This window comes from Ambystoma mexicanum, chromosome 12, assembly GCF_040938575.1.
Source record: "Ambystoma mexicanum isolate Mex_15411 chromosome 12, UKY_AmexF1_1, whole genome shotgun sequence".
NCBI classification, from domain to species: Eukaryota; Metazoa; Chordata; class Amphibia; order Caudata; family Ambystomatidae; genus Ambystoma; species Ambystoma mexicanum.
Genome location: NC_090936.1, coordinates 670,676,314 through 670,699,856, shown reverse-complemented (window position 1 = coordinate 670,699,856; position 23,543 = coordinate 670,676,314). Strand labels below are relative to the sequence as shown.

The 23,543-nt window shown below is 44.3% G+C and overlaps 1 protein-coding gene across 1 annotated transcript in view; it reads left to right on the top strand.

Moving 5' to 3' along the window:
* Positions 1 to 23,543, top strand: part of LRRK2 (leucine rich repeat kinase 2) — a 2,398,611-nt gene that overhangs the window by 1,811,995 nt on the left and 563,073 nt on the right. The window contains exon 42 of the mRNA XM_069629211.1: positions 11,201 to 11,371. Coding sequence (XP_069485312.1) covers positions 11,201 to 11,371 — 171 coding nt within the window. The remainder of the gene's footprint in view (positions 1 to 11,200; positions 11,372 to 23,543) is intronic.

The window sequence follows — 23,543 nt, the reverse complement described above, 5'->3', positions numbered from 1 at the left end:
TAAAACGCAGGCAGTGGGCATATTCCTTATTGTGGCTCCTCCTCATGATACTTCTTAACTTGCTTGGCCTCCCCTCAAGTTACATTATCCCTACCTCCCTCCGTTACTTATTTTTCCCTTCTCATTCTCTTCACGCACTGTCCATTCACTATTTTGCCTCCTTGCAAAATTTGTACTCGCCCTTCGTGTTTTTTCAACTTCCGATTCTCGGGATCGCACGCCTCTTCAGTAGCTTCTGCCAACCTTCCGTCAGACGCTGGGAGGGGTTTTCGTGGAAACCGGGGAACCCGTCTTACCTTAGCTTGTACAAGTCTTACTTTAATTTAAAACCACTATCTACTGGGAGCTTCACATCCTTTTAGCCAAATGGCAGAGGTCGTGTGATATTGCCGGAACCCCAAAGCTTACCTTTCTAGATGGGTATATCTAACCATCAAATCTCTGCTACCACGTGAACTGGGGTTACTCCCAGCACTTTAAGATGGGTTAGAAATACCTTTGAGATGGACGTTGGATGTAGAGTATAATCAAACATCAATAATAGAAACAACTCAGGTAGTTGGCAAAAGATACTGTTTAAATCTCAATTATCTAAAAACGGAGTACAATGTATATCATCAGACATCCCTCATCATGATCTCTCTCGAGACTTCTCAAAGCATTTAATTAAATAATTACATTCTTGTAGTAAAAAATCGTTATAGGTGACATTTAACCTGCGTATTACTAACGTCATCCTACGTGGCAAATTACAAAAACCTAATGGTGAATGTGATGGGTTCTATAAGGATCATCTGGGTATATGATACATACTCGTTTAGGGCAGTGGAATAATGTGATAGGCTTCTTAACATCAGGTGGGGCAACTAAGCCCTTCCCCAAAATGTCACTATGAACGTCACTAAATATACGACATGTAATTGGCTATACAACTATAGGACCCTTGATCATACGGTCCTCTATCATTGGTTATTTTCTAACCTCTGTCAATCCCTTCCCAACCTACGTTGGCGGTATGCAGGCTGAGAGTCCAGGTGCAGATGAGCTAGTCTTGACCATAGCTTACCACCAATTGGCATATCCATCCATCATCACCTCAGTGGTCCACTGTCAATTAGATCTTTGAACTCGGCCTTGAACATGTTCTTTACTCCGGGGAATTCAGTGGAGTGAAGGCACGTTCTGCCTTCGTGCGTAGGTGTGACCATCATGCTCATTCAACTTCTTCTGCCCACGTGACTAGAGATCACTAAATTGAGCTTTCAGTGTATTCAAATGCTATTCTTTAATAGACCTCTGACGTCGTCTTGTTTTTGCCCATGCCTTCTGAACAGGAGCTTCGTTTTGTCACATGATTTGTATCCAATGTCAGCTCACCCCTGTCTGATATGGCCTTGGCTTCTTGGCTCATCCAACCTCACCTTTCTGAGTTTCACTCTTGTTAATTCACTTGCCACACACTTGAAAACTGGGAAAAGCGGACTTCCTGTCATGCATGCTGGACATATTACCTTTGGACCTGGAACAACATCTTCACGCAGAACGAGTTATGCTCATAGAACTGCTAGACCGTTCTATTCTAAATGGAGATTGATTGATGCACTGCCGGGAAAACGACGTCTGCATTATTCATGTCGGTAAATTCACGTGATTCAGGTTAGTCACGTGTGTTATGGCAGTACTTTCATAAGCAGCGTGGATACGTCGCTCGCTTCTTCTGATTGAACCAATCTGGCGTTTGGAAGCTGAAACTCTTGATCTGCGTCCTCGCATTCTCTTCAGTTACTTCCTTGGCTTCTTCAGTGTGTTTTCTTCCACACGCGAATTCCTGGAGCTGCTGTCTGGAAGTCACAGGTTGGCCGCACTGTCTGCATGCTTTTCAGTCGTGTGTATTCTGACACACGGGTTCCTGATTTCTTCGCATGCTGCTTTCCTGACTACGTGAAATTCGGTCGGGTGTAAATCCCACGCGGACTCTGTTTCCAAGCACGGCTGTCCTGGGCTGCGTTTACTTTGGTCGTGTGTTAAATCTCACGTGAACGCTAGCGCGGCTGACCCGGCTGCGTGTACTTTGTTCGCGGGTAATGCACACGCGGACTCTGGAACTCTTCAGGTACGGCTGCTCTGACTGCGTGCACTTCTGTTTGCGTATCGCACGCGGTCTACTCTACTCTTTACATGCTGCGGTCCTAGTTGCGTGTCCTTGTGTTGCGTGTGAATCCTCACGCTTGCAAGAGCGGCTGTCCCGGCTGCGTGAACTCTGTCGCATGTAAACCTGCACGTGGGCTTTTGAACTCTGTTGAAACGTGTAATTCCACACGCATACAATTCTTTGCTTTGGAGTGAATCCCTGGCACCTGTGATGAGATAACAGGTGGACTCATTGCATCATATTTCTGTTCTACGTGGGAAAGGAAGTATTTCTTTTTGAAGGTGATTGTGCACAGTACTTTGGACGCGATCCTGTGGTGCACCAACCCGGTATCTAGCATGAGCCTCGTGCCATTCGGGATAAGTCTCCCTTACTAACCTTCCCCTTCTTTTCGTTGTTTCAACTCCTGGATTTCTTCAGAGAGTTTGGTGGAGACTTCAGTTCTAAGCCTACAGGTCAGTGTTGTTAATTATTGCTGTTCTATAGTTGATTAGGGTCAGTGTCTCATGATACTTTATTTATCCTAGGCCGACTTCCTATAAAGCTCCCACACCCTTTCCAGTGATCCCTCTCTCTGCCTGTTTCACCAGTCAGAGAGTGGTATCATTTGGAAGGTCTAATTTGACTTCACTACTATCAAGTCGTGTGAATAAGGATCCGGAAGACCCCTACCAATTGTATCCTTTTTGGTTACTGTATCCTTTTCATAAAATACCTTGGTGATTTATGACACTTCCTTCTTTTGCTCAGCACTGCTATTGCACTGAGTGGGAACATCCATCTTTTACTGACTCCAATATATATCTATATGTTGGCGCATGCCGCAATCTATTCACTACTTAGCTAGCCTTTAAGAATACTTCATCTGCTTGCATTTCTTTGCATGTTTACACATGTGAAATAGCTTGATATCTTCATTATGTCTGCAGCATAAGTTTCTTCATCTTGATCCCAAGATGACATTCATCTCGATATTTTCCTGATGCCTTATAGAATTGTCTGCATTCTCTAGTCTCTGAATCTCTTCTCTAAATACGTCAGCTTTGCATTTGTATGAAGGTCGTGGTGATGACGTCACTATTCTTCTTTATCATTCAACCATCCTGTTTCTTCTGGAATTTCATTCAGATAACCATCGTATTGTCTCGTATGCAAGTATGGCTTCCTCAATGGGAACCTTGCTACCCAGATTCTCCTCGGAATCGGTATCTTCACTGTTACTGCCCGTGTTTCACACTCCGACATCCAACAAACAGGTGCTGTGGGCGAGAAGGATGAGGTGCGGGTACTTAGCTCCTTCTCTACAGGACCTTTGTGCTAAAGGTGCCATCTGCTTTCCATCTAAATTTATAGGTGGTTTTGCCCATGTTCTTTCGCACACCAACGTCTCCAGCAAACACTGCATGCGTTGAATGTGGTGCGTGCCCTCAAATACTGTGTGGTGCATACAAAGTCATTCCGTACAACAGATCAACTGCTGTTTCATTTGGACCTTCTGGGCCTGGGAAGGCTGTCTCAAAATCTGCTCTCGCAAGATGGATTGCTGCCTGCATCTCATTCTGCCATCAGCAAGTTGACAGGCTCTTCCCGGCAGGCCCTGAACTGTAGTCCACTGCTTTCCTCTCCAGAATTCTGCTGCCTGACATCTGCCGTGCAGCCACCTGGAGATCAGTGCATACGTTCACCAGGTTCTACTGTATCAACAGAGATTCCACAGAAGAGTCTAGAGTAGGCCAGTCGGGTCTGTAGAACCTTTTTGTGTAAGGTGGGTAAGTCTCCAGTGGTAAGTTATGCTGGAAGCTTTCCTCCGCCCATTGGTATTCTAATACTGCTTTGGAATCCACTCACAGCATGTGAATCTATGAAAGATCCAATGCTGGAGAATTAATAGGTTACTTAACTGTAACTCCAGTTCTCCAGCATTGCTAGCTTGCATAGATTCACATGCAACCCTCCCACCTATCCTGCATGGCTCGTCTTTTGGCTCTTACTGCCACTCGTGTTCGCTGCCAAATCTGAAGATGGCCAACAGGGGAGGAGTTAAGAGAGGTGTTCCTATTGGCTTTGAGCAGTATGACCCAAAATGATGGAGCACAAAAGTGACTGAAAGTTTCAGTTTAAATTTAACCTGCTCTGTTATCGAGGATTTCCCAGCCTGACGACAAGGAATATTAACAGCATGTGAATCTGTGAAAGATACCACTGCTGGAGAACTGCAGTAACAGGTAAGTAACTTATTCCTTAATCAAAGTTCCAACAACGACAAAGCTCTTCTTCCTGGTGAAATAAAGACTTTCCGCTTCTTCAGAATAGCACCAATGGTTTTCCCAGCCACCATGCTTTGCCACCACTTCCTGTTATCCAAGAAGATTTGATACAGTTAAAAAGAAATACAGCTTCCATAAATGTTAGTGGAACACAAGTCTTGATTACAAGTCATTAGGTCGTTGTTCACAAGATTAGGTTTTACAGTAGGTAGATTTGTCAGCATGACTTCACAGTGCTGCTGCTTCTACTTCAACAAGTTCACTTCTACTAGAGTTTACCATAAGGACATTCTCCTTTTCCTCATAGCATTCCACTTCACTTGTACCACCGCAAGTCTTGGATCCACTGACATCAGATATACCACCACAGGTTTAGTAGGTTGTGATAGCACCACAACTTCAGCACTTTGGGACTCAAGACAGGTTCTGACAAGATTCACTTCACGGTCTTCAACACCTTCAAATAGGCAAGGCACTCTTCCTCTGAATATCTCTATTCAAAAGGGGGCAGCCTCTTTGCCTCAATTGTCTGTCTGCAACAACAACCTGAGTTTGCCTCTAGGACCCACTTCTCTCTTTCTCTTATAGTCTCTGGCAACATTGGTTGTGTCAACTTCAAATAATGTTTATAAGCAGCACGGCTCCCTTCCCTAACTTTGCCTTCACCTCTTTGCCAACTTCTAGCCAACATAATTACCCAGAAGCCTTGGTGGCACTCTCTTGGCTTTAGGTAATGCTTGCACACTTGTATTGGGCTCACAGTATTGGTTAGATTATTTTCTGGCTCTGAGAAAGGCTACTTTCAGTCTTAACAGGGGCATACTCTTGGCTTGGGCAATGTTTGCTCTCCAACTAAAGATACAATATTTAACCACTTGACTTCTTTTATGAGTAATGATTATTCGCTTGAATAAAGAGGTAGAGTTCAAGCTTCATTTGAAAAGCAAAATTATGCACAGAGGACACCTTCGTCATAAGGTTTACAAAGGTTAATTATTCAACAGTGGCTTTCGTAATGTTTGTTCTGCATAATGTGAGACCCGTAACTACTTCATAATCTTTACAAAGTTTAATGGTTTAACAATGGTCTTTTGCAGCGTTTGCTCTTCACACGAGTGAAAGAGGAATTAACTGATCACACGCGAGTGCGACTTTTTCATTGTCCCCTTGTTAAAGACTCAACAAACAACTTCAGCTTGCTTCTGCCTATATGCAAGTGAATATTAAGCTGGATATTGTTGCCGGCAGTGCTCGCGCAAGGAATCAGAACACCAGGTTTGACTCACTGGCTTTAGTGATCTTCTTCCCATGTGTTGCACAACTTCTACCGCTTCTGTCTTCAATTGGAACTCGCACTCTTACTCCCTGAAGGTGTCTCCACTCCGGCCACTCAATTAAGGAGTTCCCCTCACTCCTGAGACCCACGGCTTCACAACTGCTCCTCGCCTCGGTCTCTGACAGGTTTCTTGAACAGCAACCTCTGCAATTAGGCTCACATGGAGAAAGGCAGCCTTCCTGCACACCTTCTGCTGGGCAGCCTCTGCGCTTCAGAGTTTGGGGAGACAGGACCCTCTAAGAACAAGCAGGTGAAATTTGCTGCATCCACGTTCCAGCATCCCTTTGGTTCTCCCACTTCTGCTTGGATTGACAACACTGTGCCTTATTCTTTCTACCTTTACTACTATTGCACGCACTCCAGTCACATTTCCAGCTCCTTCCTATTGGCAGCCCCTGGGGGGGGGCTTTTATGCCTCCCAGTTTCCTTCAGGTGTGATCTCTTAGGCTTAATTGCCTGACTACTACTAAAGCATAACGCTGAACCTTTAGAATGTGTTGTTATAGAGGAAGACATTTTACTTGCGTGAATATTTCTAGATTCCTTTACATTACACCTTTGGGAGTAATGATGATTTTTATGCTGAAATACCTTGAAGGGTCTTTCTGTTGTTAAGGCTTGTTCAGGTTTTATGGTATTTGTGCCCAAAGCCACAGGTTTTGTGGTTCGATACATCATAGTGGCAATAAGCCAATACCTGTTTTGACAACCTTGAAAGATTCAAATACTGTGTCTCATCCTATGGGATCTCCTCACCACCCTAGCCTGGTCTCCTCCCAGGTGATCCTACCACTTCACTCCACCCCCAAGATCACGATCAGGTAGCGTCTGCCTTTCCCAGGCCACCTGGGAGGAGACTTTAGGCAGGGGTTCAGTGAGGAATCCGTAGGATTCATCACAGGATATAGTTGGGACGGAGCCCCAAATCTACGAAGTGAAACAGTGTGAGTAAGCGGTCATCAGAATTGTTAACTGACATTTCTTAAGAGGAGGCCTACAGAATGGAAGGATTCATATGGCCTAATTGTGCCAGAGATACAAATGCCCGCCAGCCTATGCCATTTGCTCGAACTTCCCTAAGGGCTTAGAGCACTTACTTGCCAAGCCCACATCCAGCACAATGATTAACTTTATTAACACTGCGGGTGCTAATATTGCTTTTTATTTTTTTCAAGGAAATCCGGTCCGTGCCTTCAGCACTAGCCTGCTTTCCTTCAAAATAAAAGTGCAAACCAAGATGTCTGTGGCGTAACATAGAAAAGAGTGAGTCGTCTTTCTGTGTTGATGAAGGCCATCTCAAGACAGAGCTGGGCGGCAAAGGACTAGAGCAGTTGATAAGTGGGGTAAGGAGGAGGTAAGGAGCTGCTGGGATGCAAACAGGGTGTAGAGGAAGCAAGAGCGTGACGGAGAGGAAGAAAGCGAGAGAATTGCAGACCAAAAAAAGATGCCGCCAACCCACAGTGAAGCATAGGCTCATAGTGGCTAATCCAGCCCGTATTCCTGCCAATGGGATTTCGCGTCACCTCTCACTATAGTGCACATTTTTGTGACCTGTGAAAAGACTGTACGCTGCTTTGATTAGTGAGCACTATGGCCATACCCTGTAAGCAATGATTGCAGATGATTAAAGTGATATTCGATCAGGACTATATTCCAATGTAAACCTAGCTGATGAATGTCTCATATCAGTCAAAATGATTAGAACAGCAACAATTCATTGATGTCTGTATTACTGTGGCAATAAGACCCAAGGCGGCAGGTCAATACTGCCCCAGGTAATGCCCCCGGGACCGTAGTTACCGTGGGCGGTATTGGCCCTATAGCCATTAGTACCCCGGCCCGTTAGACCGGGATACTAGTGGCATTTTTTTCTGTTTTTCAAGACATAAATTAGTTTTCAAAAATGGATTAGCAGATTTTAGTAATTACATTTTTTTTGATTAGCAAATGAAGTAATTTGATTAGCAATTTTGTACTAATATTGAATGTCACCAGAATTAGTTGTACCCCAAGATATAGAATTAGCAAGAATGCAGAAATTATTTCTATGTACCTCCGAAGTATAACATCAGTGCAATGTCCGTAAAATGTAAAGGTTTGCCGCATGAATGGCCAAACAAAGCTCTAAAAACATTTTTCAGTTCAAGGATGTGTGGCTGGGTCATGCAGTCAGTGTTGCAGCACAGTTTTAGTGCGGGGCTGAGCGCAAACAAGTGGCTGGTATTGATTTCTCCCACCGAAACGGGCAGGAGAAAATTAATTCCCAGCACGGCCACCTGCACCAATAACACATCCTGCTTGCAGAAGGCCTTTGAATTACATTAAAAAGATATTTTTAGAATAAAAAGTTGGGCTAGGCTTTGCTTACCTCTTAAGGCACGTTGTTGCTAAGTCACAGTGGGAAGGTCCTCTCTGCCTAATCTTCCTCTACACTGCAGACCAAGTCCTACAAAATAGGCAAAAAGCAACTCATTACCTATCCACAACAATGCACACTCACTCCGGGGGGCGGGGGGGCTCGTGAATCGATAGCCGAACAAATGCCAGTGCAGCCACTTGCCAACACCCAGCCCAGCAATCTGGGAAAGTGTTGGGGCCTTTCACCTTTATGGCAATTAGGAGGTTTGCATGTATTTTGCCCCAGAGCGCCTGTACAGAGCTCCAAGTTTCCTGCATAAAACTGCAGAATCATTGGCTGCATCTGTAATGATTCCGAGTTTTATTTTTTTTTGTTATGTGTTAAAATGCCATCTTCCACTAATGCCAGCTACCAAAAAGTAATTGGGGCTGGGGTGGGCAATTTAGGGGCGCAAAATATAACAGTTCAAAAGACTAGATATGTAGGCTTAGCCGCAAAACGGGAGGGTACATCGAGATCAGGACCTTTTGCCATGCGCTTCTGAACAGAGGCATCAGGCTGCGAGAAAGCAGACAAGATAAGTGCAGTTGGATTCTGGTAAACATTTTAAAAACTCTGAAAGACTTTTATTGCAGGCAGTGTGTGAGAGAACAAGGGTGTGTGGGGTGAGTGAGAGTGAGAATGAACACTAAGAAACATGGGACAGGGAGAGTGGGGGGCTATAGGCAATATTAGAGCGCAGTTGTGAGTGAGAACTCTGGTGCAAGTACTCTGGGTGACTGCGATTGAGAGCTATCGTGCAAGAACGCATGAAAACTAGTTTTGAGTAAAAATGAGAGCTAGAGAGAGTGAGAAGTAGCATTATTTGAAAACATAAGTGAGTGTGAGAGTAGTGTGCATGTTGAGAGGGCTAAGGTGTGAGAGCTAGGATGCAAGAGTGAGAACTATGGTGTGAGAATGAGAGCTTTGGTTCAAGAGTGAGAACTATGGTGCTGCTCACATGCTCATAATTGTCATTTCTCAGCAGGACTGCAACACTATACCAATGTGTTCTGTATGTTGAGTGCTTCTTCACCACCAATGTGGATTTGTGGCTCTCTCCCAGTGCCTAAATAGTAGATCTGTCTGCATTCGATTGGCAACAGGCATGTCCGGAGCTGCCTGCTGTCCATAAGCTGCCACTCAGGATGTTGGGGGCCGTGATGGGGCAAGGGATAGAAGGCTCGAGCCTGTCGGATAGCAGAATCAGCAGGGTCTTAAAACCTGCTCACTTCTTCTGGAGGGGCCATGGGGCAAAATGAGCCTGGTCCCACATACAGGGGGTTGTTACCCCTTTATCTCTCCTGAATGCAAGAATGAGCTCTCTCAGACACACGTTATCACCCATGCACACATATTGAATGAATATGGTATGGATCTATAGATCGAGAAAACTGGAGTGACAATTCAGAGTGTTTTAACAGAGATAAAATTGTCTTCACAGATGGGAGACTGACTCCATTAATATACATGGGGTCACTGAGATGACCAAGAGTGAAACTGTACATTCAGTTGTGAGATTACCAGCAACGGCAGATACTATGCTCCAAGGAGTGAGGTCCCCACTCAATATATCACACTGTTTATAGGTGTGCAACCCATCCCGAATGCTTGCCCAAAGAGCCTTGGCCAGAGTTTCACACTGAAGAAGTGAGCATGTGATCCGGGGTCTGCAGCCCACACACGCAGGGGATTCCCTTGCTCCCACTTGCGAGATTTGCACCATATTAGTGAGATTGTGCTTCAAGGTAGAAGGCACACGCACAGTCTTTGCTCTGACGTTTGACACACTCACAGGATGGGACGGCATTTCGTTCTCCCATTCTAGTTGTGCTGCTATGCTTTTTGAGGGCTACTATAACCTGGATGATTATAGAGGGGTGGAGTAGGAGCAGTGATGGCCTACTGCAATGCAACTCGAAGGCTTAAATCTCCTTCCTATTTGACTTTAGTATATGCAGTACATGCTAGCCAATGTTTCCACTGTTCTGTCCTGCGCGCGCCTCCACCCCCCCCACGCGCCGTTGCACCAAGTTGGCGACTACATGCAAATTTGCAGTCCTATAACTGCCAGTGATGTCACTTCCTGTATTTGGGCGCCCCCGGGAAATTCATAAGTCGGCTCCCCTGGTGCTGGGTGTTAGAGCTGGTCTCTAACATCCAGCACCCACCGTAATAACGCAGCCTGCTGCTTGTAGAAGGCCTCTTCTATGAGCAGCATGCTGCGTTATTACGGCGGGTGCTGGGTGTGAGAAAGTGGCTGAGAATAATATCATCAGACACTTACACCCAGCACCCATGACATTTGCATGAAAAGCAGGGCCCGGCTCCCCTCACCCAAACCTCCCCTAGCAAGTCCTTCGGCCTCCTTACCTCAAAGTTAAGCCAGTGTGTGAGAGGGGGGCTGAGAACCTCCTCTCACTACGTGATGACGCCGCATCCGGGCTGGGCTGACAAAACATTGATACAATGTTTTGAGCCCAGCCCGGGTGCTTCTGCCTCGCCTGCAGTGCACATTGTGCACAGCAGGCAGAACTTTTAAAGGTACAATCTTTTTTTTTTTTTTTTTTCCTGCTGTAGAAATCCTATTGCAGTTAGTGCGACATGATTGTTAAAATGAACAGCTAAACATAATTATTATATCGCAAATTGCGATGCGAAACCGCTTATTTTATGCCTTGGTTTTTAAAGAAGTCCCTGGCGGGGGACGAAGGCAGTCTCCAGTCATGGGGGGAGGGCTCAGAGCTGGGATTGCCCCGTTTCGAGCCTCCTCATTGGCTAAGGGGCTGCCGCCCCCCTCGTCGGGAACAGAGTACCCGGGACGCACTAACATACATGGCAATACCGTGTGGTATAGCTCGGAAAAGAGCCAATCCACACGTAGTATTCCCGGTGTACAGCGCGTGCCCGGTACTAATGATTGTGCTTGGAGGATAAGCCAAGTACAGGCCTTTCTATGAAATGTCTGCTAAAACATGGTAAATGTACATACATATGTCATTCCAAATGTGCCAAGAATTTCATTTTTAATATTAATTTACTTGTAGGATTCCGTGCACCAGAGGTGGCCAGAGGGAATGTAATCTACAACCAACAGGCTGATGTATATTCTTTTGGCTTGCTGCTATACGACATTTTAACAAGTGGCTCCAGAATAGTAGAAGGTTTAAAGTTTCCCAATGAGTTTGATGAATTGGCTATTCATGGAAAATTACCAGGTAAAATGCATTTTACATTTTTATAACATTGCATTTTAAAAAGCTATTCTTTTTCAGAGGTCAAGAAAGAGCAATCCATTAATGTTAGGGAAGTAATACGTTAGATCTCCAACGTTAAATGTTTAGCTGATGACCTCGTTGCCAGAAATTGCATCATCATATGCAAGTGATCCATAAACTTGCAAATGTATAACTCATCTCTTATCTTTGTATCTTGTATGGGATTTCAAGGTCAGAGGAGCAGGTTGTGCGAAAAGTTCAAAACCATTCCTGAGGCCTCTATTGTGAGGAAGGTGACTGCTTCCCATGTTATTGATCCTGAGCCAAAGGTTGAGGGCCTATACCAAGAGCAAAGTTCACCTAGCACACAATAGGACTAAAGCGTAAGGGTTCTAACACTTGTAGAGCTTGTTTGTGGGAGAATAACCTCACCTGGAGCTTACTGTCACTATGTGTGTCTGTTTCTCCCTGCCCAGTGTATATACATCACAGAAGGAAGCTGAAATGCAACTTTTTATTGACAGTTAGTGCCTCGATTCCTTGCTTGCTGATTGGCTAGAGAGCTAGAAACATTGAGAAGAACAAAGGTGAAGCATGGATTGCAGACTTCTGTTGGTGTTATAGTCTTTATTCTATATTTTCTGATGGTCCATAGTGAAGAAAATATTATTCTTCAGGTCACCTTCTCAAGTCTCTGGAGTTCCGGACATCAAGGTGGGCTATCTTTCCTCCTCCAGAGAGGGCATTTGTCACAAACCTGTGCCTCGCTCGCCCGTATCCAGCCAGCACACACACATCAGTATATACACTATAACTGTACATAACTGTATATTTATTTATTTATTTTATTATTGGGCTATTCCCAAATTAGAGCGCTTCTGTAGGATATGTAAGAATAAAACTGCCCTCGAAACGGCAAGACATGTCCTCATGCTATGCCCCAGACTGAGTACCATCTATATGAAGCATTATAACAAGTATGTGCATAATTTAGATCACATTAAGTCAAAAGATTTCTGGTATATGTGTGTTAATACCCTGAATGCAAGTTTACATCTGGCTCTTTATAGAGTATGGAATATGGTCAAGGTAAAATTTAAAGAACAATCCACCCCTGAAATAGCAAGAAAATAAGTCATTAGATTAAGTTATTCAGCGATGTATATGATGCTGATTTGGAGAAATTTGCAACTTTGAAATTGAATAAGAAAGTAATTGATTTTTTGTGTAAATTATGTTAAAAATTGTGCAATTAGTTTTTTTATGTTGAATTATGTATAAAGTTTTTGTTTATAAAACTATATCACATTAAAAATAAATAAATAAAATAACTGTATATAACTTTATATTACGTGAACAGGGCCATGCAGGAGCATGCTCCTTGCTCCCTTGCTCTTGATCTCTTCCTGTTCATATCTGCTTACTGTAATATTGCTGATGCCTATGTCTACACTTCCTGCCTTTTTCTTGTACTTGCAATTAGCCGAGCATATCTGTAACCAAGCTCAGCGTATCTCTGTACCTTGATCTGATTTTCATGTATCTGTAACTAAGTTGAGCATATCCTTGTCTGTTTGCGCCCTGATACTCCAGGGTATGGCGCGCCATACAAATAATAAACTAAACTAAACACCTAACAAACATATACAGACCAGCAAGCATGCATCCAAATTCACACCAATTCAGTTATTTGTGGTGCCCATCCTGGCATCTGTACCTGTGCTGGTGCTTGAACACCCCGCAGCCAGGTGGTCACAGGAGCTAGGCGAGACACGGACATGGGTTCTTTCTGGGATCTGCCATGATTTCTTCCGCGTGCATGTGCAGTGGCCCGGCTCCCAGGCTCTGTGCATGTGCGGTTTGGTCAGCGTTCTTTGGTTGTTATGGCAACCGTGCAAGAGTGCGCCCATCCTCGTCAACAAAAGGACAGAATTTACACAACGATCCATAGTGGCTAAGCATGTCTTAATGCGCTCAGTTGTTTACATTGCTTAGACAGCGTTTTAATCTATCCTTCCAACCTGTATTCCCTGCCCATCAGTTTTTCTCACTCCTTCCTTCCCTTGCGTGATACCCATTGACCCTCTTTTTAGCAACAACCTATTTGATTCCTTCATCCCTCTTGCTGTTCTTCGTAATCCCTTCTCAGCGTGGGTCTCTATCTCAGAACCTAGCCTGTCTGCCTTGCCTGTTGAGCCCTGTGCCGCTAGACTGCCTGATATACATGTTGAGATCTGTCCCACCAGCCAGCCTGTTTGGTCAGTTTGGTCCTGTTAATCCTGTGGTTATCAAGCTTCCCCTGCCAGTGTTTGTACTGTCCTTGCATCACGTAAATCAGGCAAGCGCCCACGTGGTACAGGGATTTGGGTAATTTTAACCAGCTAATCCCTTTCCTGGGGTCGCTGACCTGACTCTCTGTTTCACATGGCAGCGCATCGACATAACACCAAGGCAAACCAGGACAGACCGGAAAAGAAACACAGATACTGTGCTGAATCCTACAGATAACTCACTAAAGCCCTGCCTAAAGTCTCCTCGCAGTTAGCCCCTGGGAAAGGCAGTCACTTCCTGATCCTGACCATGGGGTGGTGTACTGCGGGAGGATCACCTGTGAGGAGGTAAGGCCCGGGATGGTGATGAGATCCCATAGGATGGGGACACAGTATTTCACAGTATTTATCCTTAAAAGGGGAGCCCCTTTTGAAACTGCCATGACATGTAATGGCATATTGTTGCTATGATGTATCTGAACCACATATGAAATCTGTGGAGGTGCACACTGCCAGTATAATACTTGAAAAAACCCCAACCAAAGAAAGACCATTTGAGACCTATGGCTATAATAATCCCCCTTTCTCCCAAAGGTACAGTGAAAGGGAATATATAAATGTTGCCATAAATAATCTACCTTCCTCTTTATCAGTGAATCCTGATGATTTGTTTTTTTAATAATTTTCAGGCAAATTAATCTACCCTTAAAATTAACAAAATGACAAAAAAAACATTTTTGTTGCTAGGGACTACAAGTCCCATAATCCCTGAAGTACTGGCACAAGGAAGAGGACTGAAGAGCAATAGTGTAACAATAGTCGGGCAATTAATCCTAATGGGGCCTACAACTGAAGGTGACTGAGTGGCTTAAAAATCACCCTCAGGTGCAGACCATTAGACAGAGAGGAAACTGTGGCTGGGGTGTTGGCGGCAGCAACAGAAGTAGAAGGAAGAAAGCATGGTGTTGGCAGTCCATGCAAAAGTAGGTGAACTGAAGGGCTGCTGGGAGTATGAACCAGCAGATTTCTACTGCCTGTCCCATGAGAGTCCTGTTCCCCCAAACTCTGAAGTGCAGAGGTTGTGCAGCGGAAGGCGGGAAGGAAAACTGCTTTTCCCCATGTGAACCTAATTGCAGAGATTGGACTGCAGGAAGCGTAGCCAGAAGTTGTTGAAAAGCCATGGGTCTCGGGAGCGGGACAAGCTCCTTACATGGCCGGATCAGAGACGCCCTCAACAAGGAAGGCTGTGGGTCCAAAGAGAAGACAGAAATCCTGCAACATGTGAAGAAATGGAATACAGAAGCCAGTGAGTCTTACTGAGCGTTCTGATCCCTTGCACGAACACTGTCAGCAACAGTATCTTTAAAACCCATCGCTCGCATATACGTTGATCGCCAAACAATGAGGCACTTGAAATGTAGCACTCATGTATAAGTGAATTTCATTTCTTTCACTCGCGCAAGAAAGAAACGCAGCAAAACTTTATTATTGAACTTTAATTTTGTGAAAAACACACAAAGGAATGGTTGTGCGTGCCTAATAAAGATTCTCAGAGGAAGAGTAACCTCTGAATCTATACTAAAGCCATTAAACAAATTTCACAATGGAAGCTAAGCATTTGAACATTATCCTTACAAGTTGGAAAGAGCAAGCATGGACCAAGCCAAGAGTGAACAACGTGTTTTCTCAATCAGGAGTGAAACAAGCCTTTCTCAAAGCCAAGACGTGGTGCAAGTATTGGCATAAGCCTAATAGAACAACAGCATTGCCCAAGCCAAGAGTGTGGAAGCATTACCTGAAGCCAAGAGAGAGTAGAGAAGTCTTCTGGGTAAATTGTCCTGGCTGACCGAATACTAAGATAAAGGCAAGATTGGCGAAGGAAAGATTGCTGCTTCAAATCCTACAGTAGAAGCGGACACAACCTATATTGCAAAAGCCAATAGCAAGAGGAGAGAAGTATATCCTAAAGGCTGCTAGGCCATAAATACCCCTCATATGGAAACTAAGGAACAATCACCATATGCTAGTGACACGACAGACAAGAGGTTCGATTTCCAAACAAGTCTGGTTTATTTCAAAGTACTCTGTCGGCCGACTGGGGTCTAACTTCTCGTAATGTGTGAACCCAGACCTCGTGAGATGCAAGAGAGCGAGCAACGCTCAAGCAACCATATTTATACATGACATACAATCTTTAGAAGGCAATTCAAACTGCCCATAATGTATCTTTCAAGCTAGGGTTCGATGATTTACAATCATGACAATTATGACAAGTCCTTATTCACTCTAAATATACTTATTCTAGCAAAAGTAGCAGAGACAGTTCTTTGTTATGGAGAACATAGAGCCCTTAGTACAGCAAGGATATCATGTTCGTAGGAGAGAGACATTCTTTAGCATGTTATCGGTGCGTTTCTATTCATGCACCAAAGGTCAGACAGTTCTGGGGGAGAAAATACCAGGCTCCGTGAAGGAGTACCGCTAGAGGGAATATGATTCATGCTTTAACTGTTATTGCTACAGAGCTTGCGGGACAGGTCAGCACCTGGGCTGCTGATTAGATGCAGTTTTAGCTCGCCTTCAAGGACAGTGTGAGGGAGGAAAACAATGTATTTCTGTATCGTCTGACATTCCTGTCTGTTGGCCTTTTAGCATTCAGGCTGTAACCTTGCACCGTGCATGAGTTTGAAGTCCAGAATACATTTTGCAAAGCGGTTGTACAGAAAAGAAAAAAGCAAATGGCGGTTATTCACACAAAATGGACACCCTCTGGTTACTCATAATACATTGAGGATTCCGTGTGGATGATGTATCTAGCATGATGCGATTGGTTACAGGCCAACATAATATACGTACCATGCATACTATAGGGTCGTTTCTGGACTAACAAACCCTCCTTTTGGCCGTAAATCAAGAGCATCAACCATACATTGCATCCTCGTCTGACCATGTGTCTAATTCTGAACTATCCATACTACTATAATCATTATCTGAAATGTTGATCGCCATGAATTCTTTGATTGTTTCCTCAGTCACTACATGCGGATGTTTCAATTTTATAGCGTGAGCACATTCATTTGCAACCTGGGAGCAGAGGATTGGCAGACATTGTATGCAACAACAGCAGAACATAAGGATTCCAAGTATCGTGATCAAAATTGCAATTAGTTTCCATCCCCATGATCGCAATAATTCCCAAAACCATAAACCTATGTTTAGATTCCATCTGCCTGTGGGAACATGAATGTCAGAACTTACAACATGCAATTTCTTGATTGCTTCAAATATCGTGGGGGAGGAGTCACTAACAAATACGCAGCACGCTGATCCCAAGATTTTGCACACACCTCCATGGTCAGCCAAAATGATATCAAGGACCATTCTATTCTGAAGTGTCATTAATCTGACTGCTTTCTTTTCCAATGTCATATTATAAAGTATATCTGTAATTTCATTTATAGTTTTTTCTACTACTTTGGACAGTTGTCTTATATTCCATGAATGTATTGCTTGTCCCCAAAAGGGTATAAATGATTTCGCTATATCGCTTGTAATCAGTCCTGCATTATTATCTCGCCAAGCTCGTGATCTGGATAGCTTTGATATTTCAGAAGTTTTGGAGAGAAAAATACCAGGGAAAAGAAGACACAAATAACACGTCCCTCCCCAATTCTTGGGCAACCATGGATATGCTTGATCTCCACATATAAAATAAATGGAACCTCCTATACATAATGGGTCCCCTTCCTTCTTTAGTACTGCCGTATTCATGCACCTAGTAAATGTACCCACGGGATAGGAGCCCTTTTTCCGCAAGCAGAATGGGGACAGAACGTGGACTGTAATTAATAGTATAGGAGGGAGGCGCAACATCCTTATTCCTTACTGGAGCCATGTTAAAGGTGATTGTCAATTTGTGAGGCCCAAAAAGTCCATCTACTTGTTTTGTGGTTACCGTGTTCGTTTTACCTGTGCCTCTAAATATGGAACAACCCACCGGTTCCAATACCACTCTTTCGAACTCGTGTATGTTTGTTCCATCCAACTGACCAGTGTCACTGTCGTTCCACTTTTCATGAAATAGCGCTCTTAATGATGCATAACATAAAGTATTAAGCAGTAAAGGTTGTACATACCAACCCATTCGTTTTCCACCATGTTGGGGTAAATGAGAACAGACCCAACAATTTGTTTGACTTATTCAAAATAGCATGCATTGTGTTCATAATCAATAGCATAGTATTATTATCAAACCCTTTTCTATGTTTCACTTCCTGTGAGGGGAGAGAGTAAGAGAGCACATGTACAGGACTGCTGGTAGCAGAAGTTTTGGTAGTAGGCATAAGAGACTTCAGAGGATGTATAGTTTCCAGATACCAGAATATGACGATCAATGCAATCCGAATGCAAAGTGTTATGATTATCAGCATAAATTTCCCAAAACATGATTTTCTAGGAACAGGCTTAGTCGCTATTTCTATAATATCATCAGCGTTGGTGCAGGAGTAAGTGTATACATTGTCTGTAATGTTTATTTCAGAAATAAATTATGAAATGTTTGTCGCAGAAAAGTTCTCCACAGCAACGCACGTTATCAGCGAAGCTTCCAAGTTACAGCAAAGTGTTCAGGCCAGTTCAGGCTAGCCTTATTAATAATTGTCAGCAAGCCAGTGTAATTTTATACAGAGCTCCAAAGAGACAGGAGAAAGCATCAATTGTGTCGGTACCTTATGCCACCCCTCTTGTCCCACAGGCTCACACTAGTCCTTCACTTTCCAAAGATAGCACCGGGAAACTGCGTTTCAGAGCTTTCATTTTGATGCAGATTGATACAGCTCATACGCTCCATTTCCCTAGGCCTCCGGTTCCCACTTCATCCATGTTGGGAACAGCGGCAAATGTTGGGAACAGAGGCAAAACAAACACGTAGATTACTTTCGATTTTGAGAGCGAAGATTGTACCTTGTGGCTCCAGGTATGGCGTGATCAATTAACAATGCACTCTCACTTCCAGATGCTGGATCAGTGCCAGGTTGCAATGCAATGAGTGATCAGGTGGCAGCAGTCGGACAAGGCTGAAGCACCTTTAACCTTTCTGTCTTTGTTGTAATCTCCCTGGGCCCTTTCTCGCCCGTAGGAGGTACTTCTGGCTGAGTGCTGGCAATTATATCTTTGTGATCTACTGCAACTGTATTTCTTTCGACATCAGGATCAGGCAGTTCTTTCAAAGGAAACGGAATTCTTTTTGCGTGCGTTACATGGATCCATGACTTAGGCCATCCACTCGGACTGCAGTTTGTGTAGCCAAGAAGACCTGATGGGGCCCCTTCCAACGCGGTGCAAGTGAAGACTTTATCTCAAAACTCTTAATTTATATCCAATCGCCGGGCTGCAGACCATGTTCTAGGCCGGTATATCTGACAGGAAGAGCCTCCTGCTCCTGCTGATGAATTAAATGTAGGTTTTAAAAACATTTTTTATTGCATTTGGTTAGAATCCATAAACATAATATAGACAAACCTCACAATTTTCATAGTCACCACAACTATACAGATAAAAACTAAAATTCCTAAGAGACACATAATGAACCCCCCTCTCCCCCTCCCTACTCTAAAACCTCATCAGCAGTTCAACCTAAAAAAAAAAGTTTATGTGCCTAGTGAGCCCCAGATTTCCACTGTCTGGCTCCTAACCCTCGCCCCCCGCCTCCACCCCCCCCAGGGCTCTATCCCAAAAGTGACTTTCCTTTTACCGAAGGAGGTTTGGGGCTCTCAAGGTCTCCACTACAGCTGCTGTAAATTGAACATTATACCCTGAGATCATTCTATACCACATATTTTCAGATGATACCCATTCCAACCTCTCGGCAAATCTACCTACTTTTTTTCCCTAAGGCCCGTGTCCCTTCGCAGTCTAACATCAAATGCTTTAGTGACTGGTATATCGGTGGATCAGTCATTGCAGTATTTTACCACTTTTAGTTCTTGTTTTCTAGTTGCCAGAATCTCTCCTGTGGGCAGAAAGTTAAGTCTTGCCCAAAGAAAATCGTTCCTAATTCTGCTATCTGGGAACTTTACCAGGTATCGTGGAAGAAATCCTAATTTGGAATCGACTACCAAAAAACCATTCCGCTGTGTTTATGTCCTAACTTTAGCAGTGGTATCTATCCAATCCATTAGTTCCATTTCCCTCTTTACTTTTAAAGGATCAGCTATTAGGACCTCTCTATCTAGGCCTATTTTGGTTAGCTCTTGTTCCATTCTGTGTTCCAAGTTCAGCAAGGCCCTTGATTTTATCCCCCCAGCTGTGCCTTAAATGTCCTCATACAGTGGGTCATTTTGGATGTATAATCTCTCTAAATAGTGACATCAGTTTCCATTTGGCCAAGCACCCTAGTGATTTCAAACCTAATTCATGCCTCAGGTACCATCCAGGGGTACTACAGGGCAGATCTAAAGCCCCTTCCATATTTTACCTTCCAATTTTGCCCAGTCAAAATCCCAAATTAGCAGCTTGGCTTCCAGCCCGTACAGCAGAATAGGAACAATTTTCATTAGGTAATATTTCCTCATAGTAATGATTGAAAATCGACAGTATTTAGAATAGATTATTTTCAAATGGGGCACAAAGCGGAGACCCTTACTCATAGTATCTTGTTCTACTTTATAATTTGTCGACAAGCATAAAGCTTGTACCCCAAGTATACCAAGTCTTCCACTTGCGGAATTGTTTAGCCTTCAGGTACCCAGTGTTCAAACATCCTTTTCTTCAGAGGGTGCCTGAAGACCATTATCTTTGATTTACTTGGGTTTATTTTCAGGCCATTTTTGGTCACATAGTCACCCAAACTATTTAACAGCGTTGTAGCCCTATAGCATTGTGATCTAACAACACAATGTCATCGGCATATGCTAGCCAAAATCTTTTTTTTTTTCCCGTTTAATTTCGGGCAGGCCAGGGCCGACGATAGTAGATGGATTCCCATATCTGCTAATTGAAACACGTGGGTGCTCCCAGACATCCCTGACTTACCCCTCTTTCCACTGGGAATGTCTCGGATAAATGCCCTTTGTTATCCAATCTCACCCTTATTGTGTTCCCTTTATGAAATTCCATTATGATTGAGAGCATTCTTTCTGGGATCCCTTTACTCCTAAGTTTGTTCCACAACTTCCCCCTGTCAATATGGTCAAACGCCTTAGAGAGGTCTATCCAAGCCCCATAAGCCGGTATGCCCCCCTTTATTTCTGTGGATTCACTAAGCAAGTTCAACACCATGCCATTTAATGTTGACAACCCCTTTCTGAAACCTGCCTGGAAGCGGGAGAGGATTTTCTCCCCCTCCACCTAAATTAAAAGCTCCCTTAGCAATACCTTCATAAAGATTTTACTCTCTGTCAAGGAGGGTGATGGGACGATAGTTTGCTGGAATTGTCCTGTCACTCCCCTTGAAGAAAGGTATCACCAGAGCTGTCTTCCACGATGGTGGGAGCTGTCTTCTCCTTAAGATCGATGAGAACAGATATTTTAAGATTTTTGCCCAAAGTAGTGGCTCCTCTTTTAAAACCTGGTATGTTAGGCCATTTGGGCCTGCTGCTCCCGAGGATGTGGCCTTCTTTATTATGTCTTCATTATCTGATTCCTCCAGCCCTAGCTCCCACCCTTGATCTAACGGTCTGCAGTCTAACTCTCCCTGCAATTTTTTTAATCTACCCGAAAGGTAGTTTATCCAATCCTTTTCGGGCACCAAGTTACACAAGGCGCCACTAGAGTGAGGGTCTAGCTCATTTACCACTGACCAAAGGTTTCTTGAATTTGTTTCCGAGACCAACCTTAACATGTGTTCCCCATCTCGTTGAAGGTGAATAGCCATTTGACTCTTGGGCCATGCCCTTTAGTTGTTTCTAAGTTGCTTTACTTTCGTGCTACACTCACTTTTATTCAGCTTTTGGGCCTTAAGATCCCGAATACTTTTCCTTAAGGACCTTTTCTTTGTCCAAATTTCCTCATCAAAGCTATGAATGTGCTTATAAACGATTCTGTCTAACGGAGATTTTGGAGGGACTAGAGTCCAAATGGCATTCACAAATTCTTCTGGGCAGCATAGCTCTCTAATTATGTGGTCTGGTGTGTTGTGAAGCTTGTTATTTAAATTTCTCCCCCCCACCCCCCCGAGCGTACTTTACTAGTCTCACTCTACCTTTTGCTGTAGACAGCTCTTGATTGTGCAGAACCTTTGGGGCCAATGGCAAGTCCGTAAATACAAGCTCCAATCGCGAGTGATCACTACCCCCTTCCACCTTAACTAATCTAGAATGGAGGCTGAGGTGCCTCTGTGCCACGTCATATAGGGTGCCGCGTCTCCTTGTTTTGCCGCAGATAACATTTTTAGGTCCCAGGCGGACATGAATTCAAGCCAAGCCTTCCCTCTAATAGATAATCTCTGGGGACCTCCGCCCTTCTTCCCCTTATTATAGGGCACACATTCCGCATTGAAGTCTGCTGCTAGCAGGATATTTGCTCCCTCCCAATCTTCCTTGATTCTCCCTAAAAGATCTGATAATTTACCCAGAAATGTCTGAATCTCCGATTGGGCAGGGTTTCCAGTAAACATTTATCGCTATCCATACCGGATTCCCCCAATTGGCAGTCAACTGCATTTTGCATGTGTTACGCTCACCTGGTATCCACGGGGACGCCACCCAGCCACTTGTTTGTTGGTGCCCTTTTCAATGATTCCCTGGTGCGGTTCTCGGTGGAATTCCTCCTAGAAATGAAGACTATGTTTAGGACTGGACATCCAAGGTAAGCCTTCCCACCTCCCTTGTGTTTTCAGCCCCTCCGGGTTCTCTTCTCACCTTGTTATCGAAGTTGGTGGGCTCCCCGTCCTGCTTTCTGGGCAGGGGTGCGTTGTCTTTCGTGGGCGCGTGCGGTCCAGTTACTTCACTGACAGCGGCCCAAGTAATGTCTTTCAGGTAGGTCTTATTGCGGTTTATGGAGTTGTTATTCTTGCATGCCTTTTCTCTGTTCGATAATGTCTCTGTTTATCTCCCTTAGGTGCGCGGAGCGTGCGCTTGGCGAACTGGGTACGCTGGTTCTTGCCGGTAAATGATGGCGCCCAATAGCGCTATGATGCGGTAAGTAGGTGCTTTGCGCAGCGCAGCGATGTCTTGTCTTCACTGACCTGTTTTCTCTTTTTGTAGGTTGCAGTGTGCTCCCAGCGCGGATGGAGTTCCGGAGCTATACCGCTTGAACAACCACCAGCCAGGTAAGTCTCTAAGCAATTTGTGATTGAAATGTCTCTACTGCCTTCTTTAATGATGTCTTTCTTCCTTTCTCAGGTCCTTCGATCCGGGAGGCGAACTATCCACACAGAGCTGCCCAGGAGCTGTGAACAGTGAAGGATGGAGTTTGCAGGTAAGATTCTGCTGCTAACAATGTTCTTTGTTGTTTTCTGCAGGTCCGGATCTTGCCAGGCTCGTGAGAAGCTGGACACGGTGAGGGTCACGTTGCTAGTAGCAAAGTAACGCGAAGCGTGTTGTCTTGTTCGGGTGTGGTTTAAATAGTCTCTGCAAAGTAGTCCAGGTAAAGTAGTCCCTAGGCCACCACACCCAAAACACTATCCCTCATACCTTGGTTCTAGGAATCAAGCTATGTGGATGCCTCCATTTTGGCTGAAAGCCTGAATAAAGTAGTTCATTTAGCTGATGTCTTTCCCTGTTTATGAGCCTGGCACCAAAGGCGCCAGGACTGGCCCCAAGAGGGCCTGTGAAGCGGATGCCAGGCCTTATTTGCGATCCGAAGTCTGATTCCACCTGGCCAATGGGCTTGCCAGAGGGGATCAGGGCTGAGGGTCGTGACAGCATGCCAATATGCCTAATTCGTCTTTGAACAAAGGAGGT